The sequence below is a fragment of the Mugil cephalus genome, chromosome 1 (assembly GCF_022458985.1).
Source record: "Mugil cephalus isolate CIBA_MC_2020 chromosome 1, CIBA_Mcephalus_1.1, whole genome shotgun sequence".
Lineage (NCBI taxonomy): Eukaryota > Metazoa > Chordata > Actinopteri > Mugiliformes > Mugilidae > Mugil > Mugil cephalus.
The window spans coordinates 40,483,398-40,504,167 of NC_061770.1; the positions used below are offsets into that span (position 1 = coordinate 40,483,398).

At 45.6% G+C, this 20,770-nt stretch overlaps 1 protein-coding gene across 1 annotated transcript; it reads right to left on the reverse strand.

Annotated features, from left to right (window-relative positions):
• Positions 1-725: 725 nt before the first annotated feature.
• LOC125020006 (transmembrane protein 151A) lies at positions 726-20,766 on the reverse strand. The gene is made up of 6 exons (XM_047605203.1): positions 20,127-20,766; positions 9,606-9,944; positions 8,993-9,127; positions 8,684-8,823; positions 8,546-8,585; positions 726-7,635 (listed from the first exon to the last, which is right to left on the reverse strand). The coding sequence occupies exons 1-6, from the start codon at positions 20,193-20,195 to the stop codon at positions 6,679-6,681; spliced, it is 1,680 nt and encodes a 559-aa protein (XP_047461159.1). The 5' UTR covers positions 20,196-20,766; the 3' UTR covers positions 726-6,678.
• Between the last annotated feature and the right edge of the window lie 4 nt (positions 20,767-20,770).

Consider the following 20,770-nt stretch of genomic DNA (forward strand, 5'->3'; position numbering starts at 1 on the left):
TTAAAACTGTAAAAATAATAACTAATATGATAATTTGATCGACAAATACAAGTAGGGGGAAAAGGTTGGGAACCACTGATCTAAATGGTTGGTCCTTTTTTAGCTCTGAGAAACAATCACTGGTGCATTAGATGAGTGTCGCCACAGAAAAATGGTATGAAGCTCATGTTTACGGCTTAATGAAGCCTCGGCAAACGTTCAACGAGGAAGACTTGGTCACAGATTCTCTCTGCATCCCTCCACCGTCAATATTTCCATTGCTCCAGTCAGTCGCTACTTTTGGCAGTGACCTGGTTGCCTGTTCTCCGGGCCAATCAGTCCCAAGTCCTGGTTCTTTGAATTTACTGGATTTCTGTCACTCTGCCTTTTCGGACCATCTGCCATGCAGCCTGCTTGTCCAAGGGGGTCTGATCTGAGCCCTCCAACAGCGTCTACAGTCTGAGAGGCTCTGCCTTTATCTACAACTACTTTCAAATGCACCAACCAAAACATTCATTTCTTACAGGCTCTTACTGCCTCGGTAAATTGGGTTTCTCGCTTCCAAATGATCTCTGCTTATTGAATTACACAGATATTTTCCTGGAGCTGATAAGCATGCGTTTAGAGTCTCAGCAACTCGTAAAGTAACAGTGCGGAGCTGAAGAGGACGTGCATCTAAAAATAAAAAAGAGCTTAATTAGCATCATTTAAATATCATCGAGTTAAAGACGAGACAAACCCTGGTGTACCAAGCAGATTGACTTTATTTGTATCTTCCATGATAATTAATTGTCATCATCACTGCCAGGATCGCATCAGTTAACACAGTTATTGCCACCAGCTCCATTACCTTCGCTGTCATCATCCGCTCACATGATGTAACTACGATATCTTAAACCGTCCGGTGACAAAAGCCATAATCCGGTGTGATATTGACAATCTCATTATCGGTTACATATTAATTAGCTTAAATACTGAGGACATTTTGCTTGACGGTGCTTGAACAGAAAGCCCATTCCCGGCTTCACACATCACTGTGTAAGACAATAATGCATTGTATGTGACATTTTAACTCGGCAGAGGCTGCATGTACATAACAACTACACTGTGGTGAGAGTTCATTTGTTTGACGGCGCACAAGTAATCCAGCAGCATTGCGTTTTTAGCAAAAAAATAAATAAATAAAAGCGGAATCTAAATGATTTTGTTAAATGTTTGAACAGAAAAAAAATGCAGCATTTTAGACTTTTTAAACAGATTTTTCTACCATTTACTTGTCTCTGTCTGTGGTTTGCGTCCACAACTTTAAAGACCCCATGAAGTTTGATGTTTTAAAGTGTTTTTATAGTCTGTCTTGCACTATAGGCCACCTACACACCAGTTGAACCAGTCAAACATTAACAATAAAGCTTGTCCGCTCCGTAAACACATTTAAAAATGTTAATGACTCATCCTGCACTAGGGGGCGGGGCTAATTTTGCATCGAATGAGTTGTTCAAACTTCACGACCCTCTAGACGTTTTTGTTCAGGCCTCCTAAGATATTGGAAAATTGCAAATGTACTCCAAAGCAATTGGCCTTCGACTACGTGTTTCATGGGGACTTTAAGGTGGTCACATGTTGTGTGAAGAAAAACCCAACACAACAGTGGGCACTCATACTATCTCACCACAGACACAAGGCTCAGTAGAGGTGCAATGTTTCTGTACTAAATTGAATATTGCTTCTGAGGCCAAATGAATACCCTGAATTCTGTTTGTGTCTCACTCTATATGTATGTTGCAGCAATTTAAATCTATTTGACATGTTCAGTGTAGTGTAACTTTGAATGAAACAACGACGTGTCGCACTCAAGGCTGAAAACGCCGCTGGAATTCATGTGACTTCCAGTCAAACCAATTCTTTTTTTTTTTTCTTTTAACAGTGTTTGACAAACTTGGTATGACTGCTTGACTCAGCCCCCGGTGACCACAAGTAGCACTAGTAACAGTATTGACAACAATACATCGGTCATAATTGCTAGAGCATTTTATGAGACAGTCGTGTGATGCGGTTGGGCAGGCGAAAGTTGGAAAACGAGCAGAATTTCGTGTCCGCGCAAAGAAACCGGGCAGAAGCCAATGTAGATGTGTGTTTGATCTCACTCTTGCTCCAGTCACAAACCAAAACCAGCTTCCTCTCTGTCACTTTATTTGGAGTTTGTGTCATATAGAGCAACGTAGCCAGACAATGCGGTGGGAAACGGAAGCTCAGTCACGTGATGTGAAACGTCTCTATCCAACATGTGTGTGAATGACTGAAGCTCCCGTTGCTTGTGGTTATAGGTTCAGGAAGCTGCTGAGCAACGTATACAAGTGCAGCCAGAAGCAGGGTTGTGGGAAATATTGCTTTGCAACACATTCAATTAGGAGAAAAATAGTAATATACCATCAGACTGCAGCAGTCGACACTTTAGCGTATGTCGCGCGTCTGCACGCGTCCTCGCAAATGACGTCGTAGCACCTGGTTTGACATCACCGACTGGTTTGTGTGCAGACGTGAAATCGAAAGTGTCGCACCACAAAGCAGCTGTTTTTTGTTTTTTTTTCTCTACCCTGTCCGATTCACCCTCTAAAATGCACTAACGCGCGTCTGTGTTGTCACATTATTTAAGGCTGTGCTGCCACCTAGTGGAAGAAAAGCCCAGACCCAGGACCAAACACAGAAGACATTCAGTCAACACACAAAATATAAGACAAGAACTGAGTGTGCATGTTGGTGATAAAGGCTGTGTGATTGGTATATTATTATTTTTGTTACATCTGGTGTCAGTAAACCCCTTTTATTATTTTGTGTAAATGCTACCACAGTCCACTAGCACAGATTGCACTGAATGTGCTCTGTTGTTCTTTCTTTTTTTGCTTTGGCATGTTAATGGATGTGTGTGTGTGTGCGAGAGAAAGACGTCTTGCGTTGACACAGGAACGCAGCATTGAACTGAAATCCTGAGCAAAAAAGTTGGCAACGTGGGACACAAAGGCAACGTAGCAGGACAGCTCCATGCTTTTTTAATGTTCATGTCAGGTTCGTGTTAAGACTGCATGTGCGTGGGCCGGTTATGGGTTCGGGATTAATGTCACTCTAGTCTAAAATAAGCTGTTTATAATGGCTGCTTTTTACCGCTGTGACTAAACATGCAAGCACGCTTCGAGCGTGTGTGTTCGTGTAAGACATCATGGGCACAAAGTTCTCTTGGCACACCTGAAGCAGCTGACACACTTTTTGACACATTCTGAGATAATCGAACAGCATATAAATATCCAGCAAACGACACGTATCGGTGTAACACACGTTGTTCGACGTAAATAAAAAAAGAAATCAACGAGACTCGCGAGCCGGTACAACCGGCTCCAAATACGGTACTCAATTAAAAAAAAAACGCTCACCAAACCGAGCTCGTTGGAGAGCCAAGAGCAAATTTACAAAGTCGAAAAGAAACAAAGACAAGTTTTCTGAAGCTGACGAAGGCATTTGGAATTTGGACATCGCTCAAATGACCTGAAACGTCTACTCAAGTATGGAGATGATAGAGGAGCAGCAAATTACAAACTCAACTCAATTTCCTCGCTTTTGTCTTTAGACGGATTGAGATGTTAAAATAGAGCTCACTACTTTGAACTGACTTCACGCGTGGCTTCAAAGTGGCTAAATTAACAAGTGTACACACTAAACAGAACTTTAAAAGCCTCGAGGGATTAAAAATGAGTGAAAACGTGGTGAATAAATTAACGCAGGGTGTGTGTGTTCAGTGCTTTTTAGTGCTTCTTTTTGTTTAGGGACGACAATGGAGACAGTTTTATCCACAAGTCAAGAAGAGGCTGAGATAATGGTGATGTAAAAATAATTGTCTTTTTTGATCTCACGTATTCAGTCTTTTCCGGTTCTCCGCTCACAGAGAAAGCTTCCGTCCGTTTCTCCTCCGCCAATCAGTCCGTCCTTTAGTTTCCTTGTGCCCAGCTCAGCCCCGATGCGTCCGAAAGCTACAGAAGATCCGTGAGCCAGAGTCAGTGCGTGTGAATGTGTGTCAGAGTGTGTGCGCGCGTCCCCTGCAACAAACTAGGACACCAGTCACGCTCTACTTTTTCCCTCTCCGGAAAGTCGCACCGAGATTCCCCGTCGCCTCGGTTGAACGCAGGTTGTTACGGGATCCGTGCGCGTGGTCAACGTGTCCGTCAACGCCATCGTTCAAGTCCGTCCAGCATCATTTCTTTTTGTTCCACTTTCGGGAAAAAACTCCACGAGCGAGAGGATCCTTCATTCTTTCAGTGTGCTTTTCGTTGTGTTAAAATTAAGCAGAGAGAGGAGGAGGGAGAACCCTAAAGTGACCTTTGTAGCGAAGGTTAAGAAATGCTCGTCTAACTACTCTTAACTGCTTCTTGCTAGTGTGCTTTGTAAAGTATATACGTCAAAGCACTGATGGTTGTGTTGTACTGGACTGATTTTCGAAGAAAACTCAGAAACTAGGAGAGTTTATCCGTGTGGATTCTTGTCTACGTGTGTGTAAAACACCTGAATTTTGTTTTTTTTTTGGCACTGCCTTTAGCAACGGTAGCCGCATTTGCTACGTGTCTATTAGTAGCTACATGCATCTCTACGCCAGCGAACGTCTACACTGTTACTTATTTGCGGGAGATTCTTGAGAAAAGGAGGAGGTAGCAGCGCGGCACGTCCGGGCCGAAGGTTTTTCTATCACAGGGCTGAGAATGACGGATCAGTGCGGCTTTTGTTTTTGATGTTTCGGATCCTCGCGGGAGCGGTTTTGTTGTCCGCGTTAAACCGAAAGCGGTGTTTCTTTTTTTAAAGTACAAGTACGCGGCTCGTGTGATACCTCCCATGCGGTCCAGTATTAAGGACGTAAATGAGACGAGAGGACGTTTGTCATGCTTGAACACATACTGTGTGTATATAATATACCGATATTGGGATATTGGAGGAAGTTCTTTTTTTTATTATTATTGTTATTGTGTTTTTCTTCACGCTGCACACGCCCTTCTTCAGGAACAAAAGTTTTAAACTAACACTCGTGGGAATCAGCCAAACTACCAACCTTTCTGCATCTTTGAAGGCTATTTTAATCTATTACTCCTCGGTGCGTTGGGTAAATTTACTTAGATTATGTTTCGTTCAAAATATATTAGGTAGAAAACTTCCTGCGAAGCTGGAAATATCTGATTTATAAAACGGGGAGAAACCTCAACGCTGGACATGTGATACGTGGAGGAAGTTGGGATGAAATCTTATCTCTGCATCTCAAGGAGCAGGGGGGGGGGCAGGTGTATCAGGTGTAGAGAAATAGAGGAGCAGAAGAGAGAAGGCGGAGGAAGGGAAGATTTACGCGACGGGCGAACTGTGTTTTTTCCAGAATCGCACCCTTACGCTTTGAAGCAGCAGCAGAGGTGATAATATGGTGGGAGTGGGGGAGACAGCGTGAGAAAGGAGCTGAGAAGGTAGTTTTTCCCCTCCCAACTCTATAGCAATAATAGGTAAGAGTGGTTTGGCAGCTAGTGGTGAATAAGGTGAATAAAAGGGGATATTGATGTCGTCTTATAGTGTCATGGCCGACCTGATGGGCACTCAGAGGGTCTCTGTGATAGAACCTGCTTTTTTATTATTATTATTTCCTCCTGTGAAGCTCCTCTTTTTTTTCCTATTACTACTACAATTAGTTTTTTTATATTTTTAAGAATCTGCTTTGAATCTACATTTGAAGGGTCTGCGTCTGCACTCTTTCACTCCCTCTGCTTCACTACATAGATTTTTGTGATTGATTTTGAACGAATCCGAAGCTTGAGCCTTCAAATAACCCTTTTGCTAGTTGCTCCTTTTTTTTTTTTTTTTTTGGTAAAAATACCCACTTCCACTCAGCTGGTTCCACTGCTATCTTTAGCCCCGTTACCCCTCCCACCCCTGCTCTGGGATAGATAGACAGATATATCTGGAAACAGACATCACTAAAGTATCAGTCCTCCTAAGTGAAGATCTGTCATCTTCTCCATCTCTCTGTGCAGTCAAGTCTGTAAATGCGAGGATTTTCTTCTCTTGACTCATTTTCTCAGACTCCATCTTATCTTGCCGCTGCTCTTCCTATCAGCTCTCTTCTTCTGCCTCTGAACTACTCGCTTTTATGCACTGCATGTGGTAAAACCTCCTCCGTCTGGCTTCTCTGTTTGCTGTTACTCCTTTGTAATTGTGTCCATCACAAATCTATTCTTACCTCTTTCCCTGTTTCCTGACTGAATTCTTTCTTCTCGTCCTGTGTCCTCCTCTCTTCTCTTTTTGTTCAGTGCTTTTTTTCATCTCCCTCCACTTCTACCTTCACCTCCTTGCTTTCTTCATGTGTGTGTGTGTGTGTGTGTGTTATTTTTCCCTTCATCACATGTCATCTCCGGCGTGGCAGCTCTCCTCTCCGTGTATAATGAGGACAGGGAAGAAGAAAGCGTCCTGGTAGGATGGAGGTCGGTCCCTGTCCCCCTCCCTCCCCTCCGTCCCTTCCCCTCCACCTCCGCTCTCTTGCTCTGCCTCCTCGTCCCTCTCCCTCCCTCCTCGCCCCCTCGCCTCCTCCTCCTGCTCCTCCTCATCGTCGTCGTCGTCGTCGCCTTCTCCTTCGAGCACTCCCCTCGTCTCCTCATTGTCCTGCCTTGAACCCAACCCCAGGAATCCTCACCCCTCCTCCTCCTCCTCCCCACCGCCACCGCCGCCGCCGCCACTACCACTTCCCCCTCCACCACTTCCTCCTTCTTCCCTGCTTCCTCCCAGGCCTCCCCCCATGCTTCTTGAATGAAACAGGCTATTCTGGCGCCCGCCTCCGAGCCTCCCCAGAGAGAATCCGCTCCGACTGAGCACCAGCCTCCCTCCTATGCCTCCGCCGCCCTGCCCCGCTGCCCTGATACCTGCCACGGTGGCGTTCAGGAGGGCCGTGGTTCCCATCGGCGCCCTTAGCCTGGAGGGAAGACTGGAGCTGGATGTGGTCCTCCGGCAACGGGGGCAGCTCTGCAGGAGGTACGCCGAATTAAACACCACAGGCAAAGCCAGGGGAGGAGGGTTGGTCCCCTGGTTGGGGGTGTTGCTCGGAGGCCCGGAGATGGGCGTAGAGACCGTGGGGTTCGTCCCCCCACTTGAGTCCAGGTCCATGAGGAGGGCCTCGGAGTAGCTCGGGACCATCTGTTGGTTGCAGCGAATGTGCCACTCCAATTCCGTCATGTCCACCGTATTGACACGAGAAATGGCCCGGTAGCTCGTCCCGCTCAGGCCGATCCCGATCCCGATCCCCCCCGGGTGAATCCCGTTCTCAGTCCCTCCTTCAACTCCGTCCCCTCGTCCCCCTCCACCCGGCCCCCCTCCGCCGACTCCCCCGCCGCCGTCCTCGTCCTCCCCGAACAGCTTCTCCACGTGGTAGTGGACGTAGGCCGTGCGGTACTCTGACACGACCCGCAGCGGCCACGACAGGAGGAACGCCGAAGCCAGCCAGAACACCCTGTGCCTGGAGAACCACGGCTGGTGAGCGGGATCCGGGAACGCCAGGATGTGCTCGCGGAAGTCCACGTTCTTCAGGTGCATCCCCTCCCTGGCCTCCATGTAATCGTCAAGACCCTCGTTCTCCCCGAAGAAGCGCGCTCGCTTTTACGGTTACGGAAAGGATGACAAGACAACAGGATGTGTGAGGGTTCAGGTAGATTACTTTGGCTTCTGGCAGAGACTGAAAACTAGATGTGAGTAAATAGTTTAAAGGATACGTTTAAACGTATTTGCGCCCCTCGGAATTTTCTACATTTCTGCATAAAAATGAACCAAAACATCAGCAGATTTTCACAAGTCTTGAACCGAATCAAGCAAATGAAACAAAAATATGTTTAAATATGTAAATATGATTGTTCATTCAGGAAGATTTATCATTTGTACATATCTTTGAATTGGAGCATGGAGGAATTTTAGCCCCTTCGGGAACGGAGATCGACCGATAAGGATGTTTTTTCTTTTAGGGCCGATACTGTTTTTTTTTTTTGGGTCGGACGATACCTGCTTCAACACGATACATTTTCAACTCTTATTCTTAGGGGTGCTCGACACGCCTATGAGTACAAGCATTTTCTAGCTTCCAGCTGCACTCACTCTGTGAGTGGGGGAGGGGCAATGTATGGGCTGCACGGGTCCGCAGTGTCTCCAGCAGCACAGGGCTGCCTGTGGATGTGCCTGTCTGTAAATCTTGCCAAGGAAACAGAAATATATGTATATGTATCAGCGAACGCACCCGCGTATTGGCCAATACCAGTAAAAAAAAACATAAATATCAGCCCGTCTCTACTTATGAGGGGGATGTTACTGGGTTTCCTGAACTACCTTCAGGTACATCCATAATATATCTATTGGACAAAGGTCAGGACTTTGACTAGGCCATTGCACAAGATCCATTTCCGTTCTTCTTGAACTATCTTTTGCATGCTTGAATAAACAAGCGAAAAGCTGCTGATTGTCTTGGATGTAGACAATTTCAAAGGGTGCAAATACTCTATGTGCCGCCACTTCTTACCTGGGTGAGGTAGGCAGCTTCAGCGCGAGCACTGGAGAAGCTACAAGAGGACAAAAATTAGTCGTGTCGGTTTTACCATAAATAAACACACATCCCTAAAATCCTCTTAAAAGTTTTAGGATAGAACAGATGTCGTACCTGAAGCACTTGGTGAAACGGAGGCGAACAGCAGGGTGCAGCTGCAGGTCCAGCAACTCCTTTGATACATCCTTGACACCATAGCGGGCGTAGTCAAACTCTGAACTTGAGGCATGAGTGTTGACCCGCTCATGGTAAACCTGAGCAAGTGTGGATGGAAAGAGAACAGTGGGGAGGAAGATGAGAAGAACATGGAGGATCGAATTAGTGGCAAAGACGTTTTAATCTTTACATACAATATATTTCAACATCAGTGAAGCATGGCTTCAGCTCGGCGATGTTTCTGTGTGCGTTAGGACGACACCTCACCTGTGTTGTCGTGTATGCGTCTCCATTTCTGTACCTCGTCACCTGTCTGGTCCTCCTGACGTAGTGATAGCTGATGGCCTTCCACCAAATACACGGCGTAGCCTGCTGAAGTCTCTGCACGCGCTCATACACTTCCTGCACCAAAGAATAAAGAAAGAATCGAGACGTTCTTGCAGCAGAAACAAACAATTAAGTTGCTATTGTTTGCATAGAAAATACTTTAAATTCAAGTCTGTGCAGCCTGGTGCAAGACAGACACCGACAAGATTTGCTTGAGACAAGTGTATTTCAGATTCTCTATCCAGACTAATGAAAAAAAATGTTTTTGGCAGACGCAGATCAGCAAGAGTCAATATGCAATATGTTCCTGGAAATTTCTGACGACAGAGAAGAACAGAGAAGACAAAAATAACCGCAACACATCAGGTTAGCTCATTTCCCAATAACTGGGCGAGCATTATTATTTCCCACAATCAAGCAGGAAGTTGTAAAATGGCACACTCTCCTCATGAATTATTGATTCAGCTTATGTGTTTAACTTTTTTTTTATTATCATCCAGATGAACCGACGATCAACCGAGCAGATCGACCGAAGCCGAATCCGGAATTTTACCTGGAATTCGGCATGAGCCAACATGGCCGTCTTGGAGAAGCAGTGCCAGCACTCCACCAGGTAGACCACGTACAGCATGGCCAGGAAGGCCAGGGGGATGTAGACGTAACCGCTGGAGCAGGGACTCTCCAGGTACAGGATGTGGTTGTAGAAGGTGGCCGAGGTGGCGTCGTCGACGGCGCCGAGGGGGATGGAGGAGGAGCGGAGGACGGGCACGCGGCAGAGGGCGCACCAGGCCAGCGTGGCGAAGCAGCCGTACATGAGCAGGGTCAGGAGGAGGCACTTCCAGTGGGACTCTCGGCACAGGGAGGAGGCCAGAGACTGCTGGACTGGCCGTTGCTGAGAAAACATGAAGACGTAGAGGAAGATATTTCTTAAAAGTAGTAATTTCTCTGGATTCGTGTTGACATGATGATGAATAATACAGCGTGCTTTACAATGTTAATATTTAATCGACTGGTGAAAGTGACTGTACAACAAACTGCTAGTCAAAAAACACACATGCTGTTATGGTAACCAGTTGAGGATTTAATACCCACGATCTTCCTGTTTGGTTAACGGCATCATGTATTTTAGCGTCAGGTGAAGCCTTGACCTAAGGAATGCATCACACTGTCTCCACCATCGCGGGGTAAGTGCTGCATATTCCCACACGCCGGATCCTCCGGTCTCTAAGTGCACACGGACTGACTCGCACAGTGAAGGCATCATGTTACATGGCACTCACACACACACGCTGTGGATATACAGACATAAGATCGTCTAATGCGTCCCTCTTCACTCTCTCTCCGTCTCTCGGCCTCTGGCCGTCTTTCTATCCACGCTCACAAGCTGCCGCACGCACGTTCTCGGCATTGTAATGCAGCCGGCGGAGTGTATGTGAATAATTTAGATGAGAACGATGCTTCGAGACTGTTCTCTAACCAACTGACTCCACTCTGACATCGGAGGCAGATCAGCAGCTGCCACGGTTTTGAGATTGTGTGAATGGGGGAAAGGAAGGGAGAGAGAATGAAGGAGGGAAGGTAGGAAGGAGGGAAGAGGAGGTCTGAACACTGCAAAAAAAGGGGGAGGAGGCGTCTAAAAACAAGATAAAAACACTAAATCTGAGGGTAAAGGTACTAAAAGGTTGTGAAATTATCTGTCCATGCAGCAAGATAATTTCACTTGACAAGATTTTTTCAATTAAGAGATAGAAATGAGCAAGTTAAACACTTGAAATAAGAAATTAACTCTTAAAACAAGACAAATTATCTTTTTTTGGTGTGTGTTAAGAACCAAATAATTTTCAGTGAAGGAAGGAAGTAAGGAGAGAAGAGAAAAGAAGGAAGGAAAGAAGGAAGGACAGAAGAGGAGGAAGGAAGGAAGGCTTGCACCATAAGTATAAAAGCTTGTGTATTATAAATGTTATGCACCGATCAGGCACAACATCATGACCACTTGCCTAATATTATACATCTCCCTTGTGTCCTTGTGTTGTGTTAGTGTGTTAGTGGGGGCCTTTGGGTCCTGTGCGTTGAGGGGAGGGGCCTCAGTGGATCATCCCACAGATACTTGACCAGTTTGGGATCTAGTGAATTTGGAGGTCAGGTCAACACCTTGTGCTGTTCTTGGTGTTTTTTTGAGTTGTTCTTAAACTATTTTTGTGTGTCTGTGTCAGGATGCATCCTGCTGGGGGTGGCTGCTGCCATCAAGGAGTGTCATTGCCATGGGGTGGGGGGGTCTCGCCTGGTGTAGGGGGGTGCTACATGTCTAAGTAACATCCACATGAATGCCAGGTCCATGCCATGTTATTTTCAATATCCTGCAAACCATTCCCGTCAGTGGTCCTAATGTTGTGGCTGATCCGCGTGCATATGATAATTTAAAACATACATGCAGTCCTCGTTTGTCGTCTTGCTGTTGCATGTGCACTTGTCATTGCAACACAAAGAGAGAGACCCTGTACGTATTGTATTAGCAATGTTGTTCTTTGTCATTCGCTCTCTCAAGCTGAATGCGACGAGGCAAAAGAGCAACAAAGCACATGACAAAAAAAAACACACAAAAAAAAAAACAGATGGGATGACACCAGTGTCCTTTCCTCCTCTCAGTCAAGTCTGCCTGTCCTGTCAGCACTCCCTCCATTTATCCAGCCCACGATCCCCTCTCCCCCCCTCTCTCTTTATCGCTCACCTTCTCATCCCCTCTCATGCACACACTCACCCCCTCCATCGTGTGCCACAATTTACTAGTAGATTTGTCCGGCTGCAGCACATAGACACACACACACACACACACACACACACACACACACACACACACACAGTGCCTTTTCTTTTTTACAACTGTACATCAAGGACAAGTGGAGAAAGGCACCTACAGCTTGTCACCGCTCTGCAAAATCTGCCAAAGAGTCTCCGAGTGCAGACGTTGGCATCTAAAAATAGATGTAGTACTTAAAAAAAGACGTGAATATGATCAGTGGTGCAAATTTAGTCTCTTTTTTTTTTAAGTGTGTCCCCTCTGCACATCCTCCTCCTCCTAATTTACTTGTTACGTAACCTTATCTCAAACCCCTCGCACTGTTACATTCACCTTTAAAGTCTTGTCTTTAAGTGGAATGATTGGGCTAAAAGTCTAGTTTAGAGGGGAGAGGACAGAGTGAAGAGTGGGGGTGGGAGACAGAGAGACGGTAGTGAACCCTTCATGAATGCAGGCGCGAACGGAAGCCAATCGAGAGAGGAGGGAGCCCACGGAGATGGAAGCAGCGACAGACGGCGCCTCTCTCCAGGGAACCCCGAAACCGCCCAAAATCCGTCCCTTTCATCTTTTTCCCATTTCGCCGTACGTTTCTCAAACGCATCTCGCCCCGAAACCAGAGAACGTTCTAGCAACAAGCAAAAAGAAAACCTGCGAGGACAACATTTTTTTTCGTCCGCGGCATTGTGGTCGGCGCGGGGGGGGGGGGGGGGGGGGGATCAGCGCCAAGACAGGTGTCAAATTGTTCCAGCGCGCATTCCTGCCAATCAGCTTTTGTCGGTATGAGCAGTTCTCTGTCCCGCAGGTAAACGGGAGATACGGTTAAAAAATGTGCTGCCACCGAGTCGCACGACTTAAGGAGCCTCGCGGCAGAGGCGCAACTAATAAACCGGTCACCCTCCTGACCCGAGTCCGCGCTGAACCGTCGACGTGCGGAGAACCGTGAAACGCCTCAGCGCCCCGTCCACCATTAAGTCTGCATGATGCAGGCAGTTTACAGTAATGGGTCTTGGCCAGATATGGGACTGAGAGGGAGTTTTAATTATCTCAGAGCGGCTAATGGAGGATTCTACATCCAGCAACGATGCACACGAGAGGCTTGGTCACAAAAATAAGAACGTCTCAGAGTATCGGATTTAAAAATACGCGGTGAAACGATTTGTTACACAAGGCCTGGTGTGAATGAATGACTTTTAGATACGGATACAGAAAAAGGGAAGATTTTATAACAGTGGGGACAAAGAGAGGGTCTTGACAGAAGACTGTTAAACAACAAACCATCCTGCCAAGAGTCAAACTACGCATCTGTGACCTTAAAGCACCCTGCGATGAACAACTGGGAGCTACACTCACCGGCCACTTTATTAGGTACACCTTGCTAGTAAAAGGTTGGACTCTCTTTTTCCTTCAGAACTGCCTTAATTCTTGGTGTCATACTTTCAACAAGGTGTTGGAAACATTCCTCAGAGGTTTTGGTCCATATTGACATGACACCATCACACAGTTGCTGCTGATTTGTCGGCTGAACATCTATGAAGAGAATCTCCCGTTCCACCACATCCCAAAGGTGATGGTCTATTGGATTGAGATCTGGTGGCTGTGGAGGCCATTGGAGTACAGTGAACTCATTGTCATGTTCCAGAAACCAGTTTGAGATGATATGAGCTTTGTGACATGGTGCATTATCCTGCTTGAAGTAGCCGTCAGAAGATGGTTCACTGTGGTCATAAAGGGATGGACATGGTCAGCAACAATACTCAGGTAGACTGTGGCATTTAAACCATGCTCAGTTTGTACTAAGGAGAAAATATCCCCCACACCATCACACCACCACCAACCAACCAACCATTGATACCAGGCAGGATGGATCCATGCTTTCATGTTGTTTATGTCAAATTCTGACCCTGACATCTGAATGTCGCAGCTGGAATCAAGACTCATCAGACCAGGCAACATTTTTCTAATCTTCTATTGTAGTGTTGATGAGTCTTTGTGAACTGTAGTCTCAGTTTCCTGTTGTTAGCTGACAGGAGTGACACCAGGTCTGGTCTTCTGCTGCTGTAGCCCATCTTCTTCAAGGTCTGACATGTTGTGTGTTCAGAGATGGTATTCTACATTCCTTGGTTGTAACCAGTGGTTATTTGAGTTACTGTTGCCTTTCTATCATCTCCAACCAGTCTGCCCATTCTCCTCTGACCTCTCACATCAACAAGGCATTTTCGTCCACACAACTCACTGGATATTTCCTCTTCTTCAGACCATTCTCTGTAAACACTAGAGATGGTTGTGTGTGAAAATCCCAGTAGATCAGCAGTTTCTGAAATACTCAGACCAGCCCGTCTGGCACCAACAACCATACCACGTTCAAAGTCACTTAAATCCTCTTTCTTCTTCATTCTGATGCTCAGTTTGAACTTCAGCAAGTTGTCTTGATCACCTCTACATGCCTAAATGCAGTGAACTGCAGCAAGTGATTGGCTGATTAGCTATTTGTGTTAACAAAGCATTTGAACAGGTGTACCTAATAAAGTGGCCAGTGAGTGTATATGCATGTTTTAGGAATGATTTCAAATAAGGTCTGCCCTAAATGTGCATTTTACACACAAAATATTCTTGATAAAGACGCCAAGACATGCTAACTACACAACTAGCTACAGTGGCGGACTGCTGGCTCTGAAAGCTCCTCAGCCTGGAGATTGTAGTATTTCCCTTTTGTCACTCTCCCAATGCATTATATGGTTCTCAGATCTGATTGGCTGATGTTGGTCGGCAGTCGTTCACAGATGGCTCATCCAAAGCGTTACCAAGGATGACTTTCCAGATGGTTCTGGGCACCAAACCATCTGGTGTACTCTAGTTTATTGCCAATAACCAGTCCACTTCTTTTAATCAGTCCAAGCAAGATAATCATAATTGTATCTGGGCCTTCCTAATTATTCTTTCTTAATCAATAGAACAGTAAATGTGTCTTAGTAAGTAAACGCAGTCTTTTTTTCCTTTATAGTCCATATACATTATTAAGTACACCTGTTCAATTGCTTGTTAACGGAAATAGCTAATCAGTCAATCACGTGGCTGCACTTCACTGCATTTAGTCATGTAGAGGTGATCAAGACAACTTGCTCAAACTGAGCATCAGAATGAGGTGACTTTGAACGTGGTGTGGCTGTTGGTGCCAGACGGGCTGGTCTGAGTATTTCAGAAACTGCTCATCTACCGGTCTGAAACTGAGGAAATATCCAGTGAGCGGCCATTGAGCATGGTTTAAAGGCCCTTTATGACCACAGTGTACCATCTTCTGACGGCTACTTCCAGCAGGATAATGCACCATGTCACAAAGCTCATATCATCTCAAACTGGTTTCTGGAACATGACAATGAGTTCACTGTGCTCCAATGGCCTCCACAGTCACCACATCTCAATCCAATAAAGAACCTTTGGGATGTGGTGGAACGGGAGATTGGGATCATAGATGTTTTCCCATCATAAACAAAAAGCCCCTCAAAAGTCTGAATGAGAGCGTTGTTCTTAGTGAACAAAACATGTCCTCCTCTGCAGCTCTTTATCTGTGCCACAATCCTGTTTCTGCTACAGCTGCCTTGTGTCAGACTGCAACGGATCTAAAGGCAAATCTCAGTCTCCCTGACATGATTATGGATACAAATATATATATATATAGCCTAGTCTGGAGGCTGTCAGCTTACCTTGTTTTCTTTTTCTTTAGTGAATGCATGAACCGGCCTTTTAAGCTGTTTTAAAGAGGGTCTGAAGTGGAGTTACTTTTCAGGAACGGCAGAAATTCAGTGCCTGAATTTGCATAAAACTCAAAACTTTATCTCATATTACATTACACGGACACATTTTTCTCTATATTCCATATATATCCTGAGCCTCCACAGCCAACACAGACAGCTGTCACACAAAATAGAGCTAGCTTAGATGAAATGACAACCACAGGGTTTTTATTAGAGAACGACCAATATGGATTTTTTAGAGCCGATACCGATATTTTTACATCAGCATTGGCCAATGGCCGATACGTGCTGACGATTGTTCTGAGCTGGTACACTGGTAACAAATGTTAAAAGTCTCAATTTAACCAAAAACATAAACATTTACTGAACTCAAAGAAGGTATCGGCGAACGCACACACATATCGGCCGATACTGATACCAGTAAAGAAAAACGGAAATATCGGCCGATCTCTCGTTTTTATATACATCATTTTTTTTAGATATTTACATGAGAATTGATGATCCAGCACCGTGTACTCTTCAAACGAAGCCTTTTAAATTATTGTATTTGCCTCAGCTAGTGAAAGTCTCCGTTTTTGTATTACTCTTTGTATTCAAGTGTGCAAAAGGTCAAACACGAAATGATAACATTTAAGTTCAACAGTTCCATTTTATCCTCTCTACGTCGAGCTTATTATGCACCCGCTAACTTACACTTCCTAGCCGATTAAAAATTAAATCAGAAAAACGCTACAATCGCGCACCGAGCAGCAGATTTCACACATCCTTCCCCGTATTGAGGCACCTTTCTCTGTGTATGTGAGCTCACACTGATTCAGCCGGTTAGGTGTGACTGGAGCAGCTATAATTAGCGGATCCTCGCGCGTGGGTGGCAAACGGAGTGAGGGAGTGAGGAAAGGGAAAAAAAAAAAAAAAGGCGCTGTTGACGCCGGCAGTACACAATTATATCCTTTCAACGCAACTGGATGAAGTCATTTGGAGATGTCAGGCTTTCTACTACCTGCGCTGCGACAACAACAACAAATAAAACCGTGGATGTAGGAATCGCTGTGTCATCACGCGCGCATTCACGGAGACACAAACATGTGTTGCTGTTTTGCTTGTGACAATTATCGGCTGGTTAACTCTTCTGCTGTAGAGGAGAACGTGCCAAGAAATCTCTCTTCTGTCGTCTATCTTATGAGAGCAGTAGTATAGTATGGATTCATCGTTTTTCCAGTGTAAGGGAGGAAAATTGCCTTCATAATATTCCGCTAATGTCTCATGACAAGCACGGCATGATGGGGGCGAGAAAAGCAAATTAGAAATATGATAAAATAACAAAGCAAATGTTGCTTTATGTGGCGCAACGAATTACCGCCGACATAAATATGCAATCTGCTGCCTTATGAGAAAAACACGTAAACGAGGTATAAATCGAACGCGGTCGACTGATAATTCAGAACACCTGCGAGGGCTGTTGCGGCAACTGTTTGTAGATTTCAGTGAATACAGAAATATCTGTTCTGTCTGATTAAACTTGTGTATTTAACAATACATTTATACATTTAGTCTCAAGTCAGCCAGAAAACAAGCAAGGACTGCTTATATTTTAAATCACTACATACGCTGATCAGCAAAGCCACCTGGACCAGACCAGAAACCCCTACCCCGCAGCAACGACACTCCTTGATGGCAGCAGACATCCGCAGCAGGATGCAGCCTGACACAGACACACACACAAAAACATGTCAAACTAATCAAGTATCTGGAACAAGCCTGATCCACAGAAGCCCCTCCCCTCGACCTATAGGACCCAAAAGCCCCCCACACTAACAACAATCTGTTTCCAGACACCACAGGACGCCCTCAGAAGACCCGTGTCCAGTCTCTGATGAGCCACAACTGTTTTGGAGGCAACAAAGGAAACATACACAATATTAGGAAGGTGGTCATAATGTTATGCCTGCTCTGTGCAGCCTTGTCACCTTGTTCTGTTCTTATCTTTTCCCACAGCTGCTGTAAACACTGCTGTCAACCTACTACCTGATGCCTTCCAGGATTATATTATGTGGCGTATTTATTATTTTTACTATGCACTCGACACATTTATTGGCCACTTCTGATGGCAGACGCTGCTGCTGATCTGGGGTCTCTTGCCATAACTACCTGATGGAGAGTTCCCCCTAAAACCCTCCAGGACATTTACAGCGGGATCATTTAGTCCCACAAAACACACAAGACCACACAACACTTGCCGCAACACCTGTTTATTTGTGCTTTGTTTTCCGGTTGCGAGGCTACCGTGAAGAGTTGTTACATGTCTATGCATCTTTAAACCGGGGCTGCCGGTGCTGCGTTTACGAGTTCAGCCGATCAATATTACATGTACATCACCGAAGCTTCCTCTGGTGCTGGGAAGGAACTGGCCCGAGGTGGGAGCTAAAAAAAAACCCTAAGTTCTAAGAAATAAAACAATCATTTTTCGTTACTGCAGTGTTGACACACAAGAAGGTGGTTCCTCTCGCAACAACGCCGGTAGCTGTTTATTGCATTAAGATGCATATTTCTTTAGAAAATGACAGAATGAAATATGATATGGTAGAGGATTTATTTTAGTGAGACAATGTAACATTATACTGTTGACTGCATTTTTTAGATGTCTAAACGCTAAAAGAAAAAAAAAACGATTACACGGAGCGATCAAAATTGCATTTTTAAATCTTAATCACGCGACTCTTCTTCATTTGCGATAATGCGCGCGTGAGCGTTTCACGCGCACCCACGACCAGCGCCGGAGAGTTGAGGGAGCGTGCATCTAAATGCTTCAGACGGGGAGTCGAGTGGAGAGATACGACAGGAAGAGGCTTTAAAACTCCACAAGGCAAATCTAAAAACAGGAAGGAGACCGAGAAGGGGAAGATGAGAGAGAGAAAGAGAGAGTAATGGAGGCAGAGAGCAGATGCGAGGCTGCAATCATTGCATTACACCACACGGTCTGCACTGCAGGCTCAGATACAGACAGAGGAGAGAGGCGGAATAAAGTGAAAGGCATCATTTAGCAGGCTTTTAATAAGCAGCGCTACACGGGGCTTTGAATTACCTTCATGCTAAAGTGCTAAATGCTTCATTTTTGTCTCTTGTCGTCAGTTTTAGTCGCCATCACAACCTGTCGATTGATACGATTCATCTCATGAAATGAGTGAATTCCCTGTGATTTACTGCCGTTTGCTGCCCTGAGAAATTTTAGTGACAGTTTAATTTTATTTTGATTCAGACAAACAAATAAAAACATGAGGCTGGTTAATGGACAAAGCTCACGCTTTAAAAAAAAATATATAAACAAGATACTTTCCCACAGGAGCAGAACAGTCTTGCACTAAATCCCTTCGCGACTGTTTTTGTGGTGCTGTTAAAAGTGTCATTTAGCCTAACGCACTGCCTAAAATAACAGACGCTTGTGCGAGCACAACACAATATAATTCACTCGCACTGGAAACCACAGCTTTCAAAACGAAAACACACACACTCTGTTCTTTTAAACTAATGCTGAATACCTGAGCCTTCGTGAAGCTGAGATTTGGTGTAGGACTGTTATAGTACGTGGTATTTATTTTTCACCAGCGTGCCTAATGAACCGGCAAACTGTGTGTGTGTGTGTGGCGGCTATAATACAGCACGTCCAGATGGTTGTGTGTTCCTAGCAACTGACGTACATAATGTGTTGTCATAGAGACTTTGTTTGTCCTTCTCAACTGAAATAATACGAGATGAGATGGTGAGCTGAGCGGCTGAGGATGTGGCAAAGGCCGTATTGTTATCTGGTGGAAATTATCTTTCAAACATAAGAGGGGGTCAATGCTTTCCAAGTGGGCAAATGAAATAATGGACCAGGAGCAGGAAATGTAGTAGCTGGGCATGAAAAATTAAAAAAAGCACGCAGCTAGGGGTGTTGTTCTGTGATTCCCTGCACATTACGCGTGATTGTGTAATTTTGGGTACCAACAAAAAAAAAAAAAAAAAAAAAAAAGTGGGTGTGTGGCTAAACAGTGATGTCACCCTCTAGTGTTTCTCAGTGGTGACAGCTGGCAGGTGGACATGCTCTACTACACTGGGGAGAAGAAAAAAAACACATCTCTTCCATGAGTAACACGCCATACAGCAGACAATAAATACAGCATGAATACAGTGGATTTGTTTCTACACAAAGTTCGCTCTCTGTTTACCTAAAACCACAGCCTCATCTTCATTCATGTTAAAGCCAAGGTCCTTCTCCGTGTCCTTGCTCCTGTGCGAGGCACGAAGGAGGAGGAGGGAACCACGGAGGAGACGTGTTTTGTCAATGAAAGGCGCGCACATACATGGTTTATAGTACCTTACATGATGGAAGAATTATGTGTTGATAGGGGAGCGATGACATATATATAAACACGGTGTGTGTGTGTGTCGTGCAACTTTACGCTACCTGCGCTCTCAGTGGCCAAACAAAACGGCGAGGGGGTAAACAAAAAAAAAAAAAAAAAAAAAAAAAATGTCATTTCCTTACCTGCTCTCGTCCGGACCCTTCCTCCAAAATGGGCTCTTCTGCGGTGGCCGTCTCCTCCTCCGTCGGCATCTTTCCCCGCTTGCCACTCCTTCCTTCCTCCCTCCTTTAGAACCGGGCACAGGCAGCTCCCACCCCGGTAGCGTCCGAAGGCAGGGACCTCCCCGGCGGAGCAGCGAGCTCGGTCACCCCATCCGCCGCAAGTCGGTATCCAATTTCACGATGGTGGGGCCTGCGGCAAATGAGCATCATCTACCTCAGGTTTAGCGGTACCCCCCCCCCCCTTTTTGCCTCTTTCTCGTGTCTCTTCCAAACTGCGCCCCCCTCTCAGTGTTTCTCTCGTCGCCGCTCCATCGTCCGCCACTGTGGTCAAAAGGAAAATGTGACTAAGCAGCATCCAAAGTCAAAGCCCGTCGCCCTCTCCGCCAGCCGCGTTCACTGCCGCTCGCGAGCTATATCCCGAGCGTGCGTGTGTGCACGTGGGGGGCGCGTGACAGCGGCGGCAGCGCACGGGGAACCAACCGGAGTGAAGGATTTTTTTCGGCAGCTGCGGCAGCGCACTTTAACGATCGAAAACAACACAACAACAACAGCGCTAAAACGACGTGCAGGAGACACGGCGAGGGTGGGAGCTATTATTTAACTTT

What these genes read in the sequence shown, in the direction of transcription:
- LOC125020006 (XM_047605203.1), bottom strand. Translation starts at nt 20,195, where the DNA reads ATGCCGACGGAGGAGGAGACGGCCACCGCAGAAGAGCCCATTTTGGAG. An exon ending in TGGCTCATGCCGAATTCCAG is followed by an intron (nt 9,128 to 9,605) that starts GTAAAATTCCGG and finishes TCTTTGGTGCAG; the next exon opens with GAAGTGTATGAGCGCGTGCA. An exon ending in AAGCTGCCTACCTCACCCAG is followed by an intron (nt 7,636 to 8,545) that starts GTAAGAAGTGGC and finishes TAACCGTAAAAG; the next exon opens with CGAGCGCGCTTCTTCGGGGA.